Here is a 9,306-nt window from a genome sequence, read left to right as displayed (position 1 = left end):
TCAGTTTTCTACTGTTTGGAGAAGAGCCGATCATCCTCGTCCACTGCAGGCAATGTTAGTGATTCCATATCGTGTTTGATAATAAGAACAAGCTAATAAATTACAGCTAATCACTTAGCTCATTGTTTAGCTGCGAATGTATTTAAAAGATTTTGGAATTTCTTGTACTGCTGCTCAAGAAATACTTTTTGTTTACATACAAGAACAATAAAGCAATGTGACTTCTTTTCATAATTGTCTTTTTTTTCAAACAAAATAATCACAAAGAATCGATAAGAGTACTAGTATCGATAAAATCCTAATGATACCCATCCCTATTCAGTGTTACATGTTTCTTCCAGACTTCACTTCTTGCGATCCTCATATGTAAACAATCTGATGCGATATAATAGTTAACAAAAGTTTTATTAATGCTTTTTGATATCTTGGAGTTCTGCAACCGATGATGATGATGATGATTTCATCCCTCTCCTCTGTGCTCTGGGGGTTGGGAATGTGATGGTGAGACAGCACTGATTAGTTGAGCTCCTTAAAATGTAGGATTTGGACAACCCTTGCGGAGGCCACCACACACGTATCTTACTTTGTGCCGAGATCCTGGACACAGCTCTCCCTTTGGTCCTAAAAATGGATCGGATGGCTCGTAGCAAAGACACACGTACCCTGTACAGGACTCCTAGAGAAACTAGGTCCACGAAACACATATGCTCATGTGGGTAACGATGGAGAAACCTGGATGGTGGTGATTGGGAGGATCGGCCAGCCTGATGTGAACCCAATTAGTGCTTTGTTGTCAGACTTCTGTGCTAGTCATGGAGTGGCCATAACAAACACCATGTTCGAGCATAGGGCCGTGGGAGACGACGCCGAAAAGGAACGCAGGCTCAGGCTATTGTCAGCAGGGGAGGACAAATGTGGACCCATACGGGGCAAATTGTCAGCAGTTGAATGAACACTTTGAGGAACTCCTGAACCCATTCAAGACGTCCTCCGTGGAGGAGGCAATGTTTGAAGATTAAGGGGAATTACTCGAATGCAGGATTTTTACTAGTATTTTACAAGGTAGTATTTACTTTTACTTAAGGTGGGGATACAGGCTACACCAGCTATACGTCAACACTATAATGTGCTTGCACCAATGAAAAAAAAAAGGGCTTGGCACAGAATGCAGTGGAACTGGTGATAGTATTAACAGCAACACTTCCTCTTTTGTTCACTTTTCGGAGGTAGCTGCCTGGTAAGTACACCTTGCTCTGGGTTTATGTTTGTTAAGGGATGAAATCCGAAATGGTGTGATGATATAAAGCTGGTCCTTTGATGTTTAGATGAACGTGAAACTTTTTTCAAGCTTTCTATATATATTTCACCAATTCTTTCTCTTTACAAGAATTAAATTCTCGGGTGTCTAATGTTTTTTGCTCAATTTTTATCTTCTTTTTTTACTGGCCTGATAAATTGGATCCTGACTTATTTTCTATTTCGATGTAAATTTAATCAGATCAAAGTATAAACAACATTTTAGATTTTTTCCTCAACTCAGGGTAGAAATGGGCAACTGATGAAGATTTGTATTTTATTTAATTACATTTGTCCATTTTTATTTTATAAAGCAAGAACACATCAAACTAGTCAAACAAAAACATTAAAAAATCAATAACATGTAAAGAGTGGTTGCTTTATTTTTTTATGAAATTTAACTCAGATAAAGGGCCTCTTGTTTGTCTTTATTTCCTTCACAGCTTGTAACCTGAACTGCTAGTTATTGTTTTACATGTGACAGTTAAGGTGCAGTTTTTCCCAAGAGTCACCGACCTGAAATTTTCAGGACCTTTGGCTTCAAAACTCCATTGTTCATAAATTATGAGCCACAACATAAATGCTTTATATATATTTATCCATTGCTCTTTTTGTCTCGCTACAGATGGCTGTGTTACACAGAATAACGCTACCGATAACTGCTGTTGTGTGTGGGATCATCCTGCTGTTATCCTATTACATGATACTCTATCAACACCCTGAAGACAAAAAGGTTCCCACAAAACAAAAAACAAGGTAAAGCGCATGCTTTCACCGTATGTCATTAACTTGTGTCTCTATTTATGCCTCAATACATGTACATGCACGCAATACACAATGTGTGTGTGTGTGTGTGTGTGTGTGTGTGTGTGTGTGTGTGTGTGTGTGTGTGTGTGTGTGTGTGTGTGTGTTCTGTTTACATAAATGACTGTTTACGCCCCATTCTAAAGAAGTGCTTTGCGAAACTTGTTCTACAGCATATCAAGTTACCAACATCCCAGCCAGCCTTCACCCTCAACAGTGTGCATAAAGGGCCAACAGATCCAGAATGCCAAACTGCCGTTGTTCCGATATTGATACCAGTTTTGTTTTCTTGCTTTTCGTGAAGGGACTACAACTTGCATTTGGTAATGCACCCCTGTGTTCTAGAATAACACTAAATGAACCGTAATCCTTTGTATCTATTCTATCTTAATGCTTATGATCATTTATTTGGCAGATATATTAAAATTCCTAACATTTAATATTATTGTCAAAAAGGCTACTCAAACCATAGAGCTTATTTTTCAGTCATTTTTGAAAAAACCCCCACTGGTTCATTATCTTGTATTTGTGGAGCAGTAAAACATCCTCTTATCTGTAGAGTATTATAAGTCTGAGTTAAAGCATTTATGTGGAAGCCCTCAAGCACTGTTGGACATAGTCATTCTTAAGTGATAATATGATAGAAAACGAATAGATTTGTGGTCCTTCATGGCTTCCTTATTACCCCCACCCTTTCAGGTTGCTACCCACAGGTCTTCTTCCCCCATCTGGTCCATGCGACTGTCCTAGTGGCTCCTTCGTTCTCAAAGATCACATCCCTAAGGATCAGTATGAGGAGCTGGTGCAACGCAGAGCTAAGGAGCTCCAACAATTCAAAATCAGGTAGTTGATGGATGCAATTATTTAATTCTTCAGCGGCACTTTACACTTGGTAATAACAAGAAAATAAGGGAGTAACATCTTGGGGTAAGTACAGGTAAGTGTAAATATTAATAATAGTTATAAAGCACACTTCTCTTTGATTCTTCTTGTCTATTACTTGGATACCTGTAAGATTATCAGAACATTGGCAGTTCTTTTGTTTGTTTTATCTCCTGCAACACACCAAAACACATATATTTTTGGTCGACTCATGTTCATTCCCCCCATCTTCCCAACAGGACCACATCTGTATTATCCAGAATGCTGTTTGCTTCGCCGAACTCTCCTCTGCAGTATCCTATCCAGGGTTTACAAGTACCGCCTCTGACCTCCACCCTGATACCAGGTATGCTACAATCTGTACATAGCGATAAAGTCTTGAGTTGAGTCGAGTCTGATATTAAACATGGCTGGAATATATGGGGGAACACAAAAATCTCACACTCTGAAAAGGATTCCATGGGTATTATAGCCTATTTAAGATTAATAATGAGCAAAAAACAATACCACAGCAAATGAGACATAGCAATATGAAATGTGTATTACTGACCCCTTTCAGCAGGGTTGGATCACTTCCTGATATATACCCATTATAAAGTTTGTAAAGCCAGAGATGAATTTGTGTACTCACATAAGCATAAAAGAGTATGAAAATACAAGGTAATTTTGATTTCAGGTTTAGCTCTGCAAGCAGAAGAAAGAAGCAGCTACAAGGTTGGTGAGATCTCATGGATGCAAAACATTATCTCGTCATTCTTAAAGCCTTTACACACTGGGGGTGGTTTTTTTTGGACGATTAATTCGCAGCAAAAGGCGACACACTCCTTTTCAACAACGCGGATGATTCTTCTGTGCTTTCGTACCGTGTGTAAAGATATCAACAAATGAAGTGGTATGGAACGGGTTGAGTTGCGCCTATATTTATGAAACAACAACACAGAGGCTCCATAGTTCCATGGATGGCAAACTTTATTACGCCTTTCAACCTTAACAAAGACCAGATGGTCACAACCCCAATGTGTAAAGGCCTTACTGCAGATCAACCTGGTAGAATGGTTTGGCTGGTTATACAATATGGCTTCTGAAATTTAGAAATGGATTAATATGAACTACATTTTATATAAACTCCATAAAAAACACGTCATCTTGGTGTTAAAACGGGGTGGAAACCTCACTGCAACTACGGGGTAGAGGATGATGAAACTGCTGCAATGGATACTCTATGATTTAATTTTGAAAGCCAATATGTATTGATTTTTGTTCTGAATTTGATCTATTTCCAATTGCTCATTTTACACCAGAAAAGTAAATAATTTTTTCCATAATTGTATATTTTTTTTATAATGTCAGGACAGAGCAAAATTTGAAGGTGATGAGTAATATGAACAAGACCACTCAATCAGCATTGGCTTTCAAATTTTCTTTGCTACCTGACTTTATTGTGAGTGTTGTAACTTCCCTCTCTCCTACTGTTATTGGCCTCTGCTCTTTTCTACACAAACAGCAAGGTGTGTCCCTGCTTTCTCTGATTTGTGACAATATATTAAGACAACCCCCAAAAAATCCTGTAACTGGTTGCCAAAGACTTCATTTTGGCTAAGTTAACTTCTATATAAACTGCCATAGACCACATTGTGCTTATTCTGTAACATTTAACTGACTCAGGCAGACAGCATGACACCAAACAACACGGAATGTTCTTACCTCCCCCTGTACCAAAACATTGATTTACAGAACAATTAACCTGCAGAGAATGCAAACAGTGAGAGGATCAAAGAGAGTATTTATACCTGGGATGCAAAGGAAGCCTGCTTGTCAAGACACAGTTTTGCATGTAGGAAATTTAGATTTCATGTGGAGTGCAAAGAGACATATTCACTTTGTTTACTGGCAGTCAAGAAGAGATGTAACAGGAGATTATTTTAGTGTATAAGACTGGCTCACTTGTACTTTGGTCATTTTCACCGTTGTAAAAAGCTACAATTCTCCTTGACAAGATTTAAATGTTTTTCAAAAGATCAGCAAGCTCTGAGCCAGTCAGCATGGCAGTTTTTTCACTATGCATAATTGGTTGAAATACATGCTGAAGATAATGATTCACGTGTTTGTTTGTTTGTTTGACTCTAGGTCTCCTTGAAAGTGGCCAAAGGGGTCCTGACCACGGAGATTGCTAATGGAGTGGAGGTGCATGGTGAGATTCTGACATTAGAACGAACGTCATATAGGTTGCTGTTGTAGTTCTTGAATAGATATGACTAAGTCTGATTTGGTTAAGCAAATCATTGAACAACAGTTGATGACATGCTGCATTTGTTTGGCAGTCATTGGTTTTAAATTATTTTCCATAATACGAAAATGAAGTTTGCATTTGTTTCGTCCATCCCAGTAAATGTCATGCCTGCATTCATTTTTGTTAAAGGTCATTGTCAGGTAACACAATCCGCATTTCCACATTTTTCTATCTCTTCTTTAAGTAAATTATTCCGCTTTTATGTTTAAATACATAAAAGTGAAAAAGAATTAATATCTCTATTTTACATGTGCATAAGTCTCATCCATTTTACTGTTTATGTATGTTTATGTCTCATTATCAGTCAATCACCTGTTAACCTGTTTTGCACTTTGAAATGCACTAAACAAATGCTACACCAGGTCAGTTTGACCTACTTAATGATAATGATAACTGATCCTTGAACAAATTATTAGTAACACACTAACTTTAATAATCAGGAGTTGCCTTTTCATACAGAGATTCGGGACAAATGCATTCAACTTGCGACACTACATGCACTTTAAAATGTAAGAAAGTAATCCAAGAATACAGAAGTTGTTGTTAGGCAGTTAAAGCACTGCTTTTGTCCTATAAAATACATCTGAAGGTTGCCTTAGTGAACGGTATAGCCACTCGTTGATTTGAATGAACTGAATTGCATTAATGTGGTATTTAACAACCAGGTAAAGTAATACAGTTTTTATTAAAATCAAATAAAATGTACTGTTTTTTTGTGGTCAGGTCATGGTGAGACCGGGCTGATTATGGAGTCTAGCAACCTGGAGACCCTCAACTACCTTCTGGCTAAAGTTTCCTACACCAGCACTATCTACCACATACACACTGGAGACCTGGGTATGCGTCCAAGATATTGCAACAGAGAACCGTTTAAAAAAATAAGAACACAGTCCTAACACAGTAAATGTAATAGTCATTTGTCAATGTTTTGTATATAAAAAGTGAAATGAGGTACTGTGGAAAATATAGGTGCCGTTTGTTTTCTTCAGTAAACTTTAAAACTTTTCTGTACTCAGCATCCTTCCAGTTTGAGAACAATGAAGCCGTGTTTCCTATCACCATCAAACAGCCTCTCCTGCCAGTCCTGTACGACATGGGAACAAGTAGGTGTGCACTCATCATGTCGGTCCGGGGGTTAAAATTCAAGTTGAAGTTCAATTATTTATAGAAGAAAAGTGCTGCTTCTCTGCTCTCTGGGTTTAACCATTTGAGCATCCATCAGTGATGTGTCAGCATAAGAAGCTGCTATCTAGTATAATTACGACCAGTCACATCTAATTAATCAGGAAGATGAAACTGTTACTCAATTGTACTTAATTAAAGAGCTTTGGACTTTTTTTAATAGTGGATGTTCACAAGAACATTTGTGAGTCACAGACTTTTTATGCATGTAAGTGTTATACACCAATGAATTTATACAAAAAAAAGGACAATAACTGTCTTTTTGCATTTTTTGTGCTAATTTCATGTGTTAAAAGTTAAAAAGTGTTAAAGAACACTGTTATAGGGCAGATAGCAGGTTTATGTACACTAATGTGCAATCAGTCAGCTGGATCAGCAATAAAATGATCAGTTCCTAGGAGAAAACACAACTTTACCACATCTGTCAACTTCTGAAAAAAACAGAGAAAACCATGAGCTCATCGCAGGGACGCATGTGTCCTTTCTTGATTGAACTCTTTGCCTTCTTCTCTGTCTGTCAGATGTCAGCTCTCACGTCACCATCATCACCAAGACATTCCTGCGCTACACAAAACTCAAGGTGTTGTTGAGTAGCATCCGGAGTTTCTATAGCAACATCGAAGTCATAATCGCAGATGACAGCTTTGAACCAGAGCACATTACTGGAGAACGCATAAAACAGTACATCATGCCTCCAGGTACAGCACACACACACACACACACACACACACACACACACACACACACACACACACACACACACACACACACACACACACACACACACACACACACACACACACACACACACACACAACACACACACACACACACACACAAACATTTACTACAAACGCTTTATCACAAAATTAACAAAAGCTGTGCTGCCCCACTATATAAAATTATTTCATATTATCTGTCAATGCACATTACATTGTGCTTTTCACCTGAAATTGAAATTTAAAAAAAATAGCAAAACATGTTTTCTCCCTCAGGGCTGGTTTGCTGGCAGGAATCTGGCTGTCTCCCAGGTAACCACCAAGTACTTCCTGTGGGTGGACGATGACTTTGTGTTTACGGAGAAGACGAAGATAGAGAAGCTGGTGGAGGTGATGGAGGAGTTCCCCGAACTGGATGTGGTGAGAATGAAATGGCCCATGTCTGAGGGTCAGTTAGCTTATGTTGAATAATTCAAGTAAAACATTTGAAGGTGCAGTGTGTGGGATTTAGCGGCACCTAGCGGTGAGATTTTAGATTGCAACCAACTTAAACTTCTGCCTTGTGCCAAGCATGTTAAAGAACTAGGGTTGCTCATGTAAAGACATGAATGGAACTTGAATGGCCCTATCAATAGCCAATGTAGAAACATGGCAGACTCCATAAAGAGGACCCGTTACCTCATTCTAAGGTAACAAATTAATATTATATTTAATTTCTGCCAAGATCATCCTAAATACTACACACTGTTCCTTTACATGTATTTCTGCTCCTCAACAAATTCATTTCTAAATCCTCTCGGCATTCCTACTTTAATTACATCAATTTGTGTTTGTCTTTTTCTGAATAAGGGTTTTCTATCTGAGATTCACATCAGGACAGAGAGTCCCGTATCTGAAAGACAAGTTCTAGACTGTTTTATAAGAAATTAAATTTCACTGTTTATCCTCATATGCACCTGATGTTTTACAACTACAACGTGTCAACTGGAGCCGATTCCAGCCTGTAGTGGGCAAGAGGCAGGTTCACAATGGACTTGTAGCCAGTTTATAACCCGTTTCTCTGGACTCTCTGTTTTCATAAGCTCGGCGGGACGGTGCAAGGGAACCAGTTTTATTTCTCTCTCATCTATGAGGAAGGAGAGGAAATGGATGGAGGCTGCCTCTACAGAAAGTCTCAAGGGAAGTTTCACTCACTTCCTGGTTACCCAAAATGCTTTCTAGCCAGTGGGGTGGTCAACTTCTTCCTGGCTCGAACGGAAGCCGTACAGAGGGTGGGATTTGACCCTAAGCTCCAGAGGGTAGCCCACTCGGGTAGGTCTAGAGTTTGGAGTCCACAGTCTTTCAGGTTTGTTGGCGTTTTTTCTAAAAGGGTGAATGTCTGTCTCTGACTCTAGAGTTCTTTATGGATGGCCTGGGCTCCTTAATGGTTGCTACGTGTGACCACGTGTCCATCGGCCATCAACCCAAAAAAGTGGACAATGCGGACGATGCGCGCTACGCCAGATTCAGAAACCCTCCAAGGAATGAACAGGAGTTCAAACTGCAGCTTCACTTCTTCAAAAACCACCTAAAGTGTGTCAAATATGGATAGCTGACTGAAAAACGGTACAGTTAAACTTTCAAGGGAGTTTGGGGACTTTCTCCTTGGGGTATAAAGGAGTATATTGCGAATGTAATATATTTGTATCTGTACTGGATCTCATTCGTCTCCCTGGTATACCTCAATTATGTAGTGATCACATTTTTAAAAAAGGATCAAATGGGAGTGTACATGTTGAGGTGATTTTGTGTTTTGCTTTTTGGCTTCATGATGGCACTGGTGTCTCCCTATAAATAAATACAACAAAATGATGCAGCACCTGGGTTTCAGGTTTTATTTCCTTAGATGGTGGAGGGTTTTGATGACTGCAGCTTTGGAAATGAAGATGGACCTGACGCTACTGGTGACGAGGAATTTGTTTTTGCGCCTTTTATGAACCACTTAAAAGCAGAACTGGAGCATGTGAATGACAAAGCTAGCTCTATCTGTTTGAAAAGAATGTAACAGCAACATCAAAAAGTGACCTGCAGCACACACTGGGGCTCTTTGCAGGGATGAGAGTCAGTACCTCCAAGTCTTAGGTCATGGTTCTC

The 9,306-nt window shown here is 39.1% G+C and overlaps 1 protein-coding gene across 1 annotated transcript; it reads left to right on the top strand.

The window, feature by feature from the left end:
• Positions 1 to 1,996: 1,996 nt before the first annotated feature.
• Positions 1,997 to 8,764, top strand: LOC129099095 (beta-1,4 N-acetylgalactosaminyltransferase 2-like). Its single transcript, XM_054608262.1, has 11 exons — positions 1,997 to 2,052; positions 2,800 to 2,943; positions 3,222 to 3,328; positions 3,659 to 3,696; positions 5,110 to 5,173; positions 5,996 to 6,109; positions 6,289 to 6,375; positions 6,976 to 7,157; positions 7,450 to 7,593; positions 8,256 to 8,484; positions 8,568 to 8,764. Exons 1-11 carry the CDS (start codon positions 1,997 to 1,999, stop codon positions 8,762 to 8,764), a joined length of 1,362 nt encoding a protein of 453 aa, XP_054464237.1.
• The last annotated feature ends 542 nt before the right edge of the window (positions 8,765 to 9,306 follow it).

The sequence above is a fragment of the Anoplopoma fimbria genome, chromosome 11, assembly GCF_027596085.1.
Source record: "Anoplopoma fimbria isolate UVic2021 breed Golden Eagle Sablefish chromosome 11, Afim_UVic_2022, whole genome shotgun sequence".
Taxonomy (NCBI): Eukaryota; Metazoa; Chordata; class Actinopteri; order Perciformes; family Anoplopomatidae; genus Anoplopoma; species Anoplopoma fimbria.
The sequence above is the reverse complement of the archived record's forward strand: the minus strand, read 5'-3'. Positions and strand labels throughout refer to the sequence as shown.

Bases quoted from the DNA above. Each gene is read 5' to 3' on its own strand.
- LOC129099095 (XM_054608262.1), top strand. From the start codon at position 1,997: ATGATACTCTATCAACACCCTGAAGACAAAAAGGTTCCCACAAAACAA. The intron at 2,053-2,799 runs GTAAAGCGCATG...CCACCCTTTCAG, and splicing joins CCCACAAAACAAAAAACAAG to GTTGCTACCCACAGGTCTTC. The intron at 3,329-3,658 runs GTATGCTACAAT...TTTTGATTTCAG, and splicing joins GACCTCCACCCTGATACCAG to GTTTAGCTCTGCAAGCAGAA.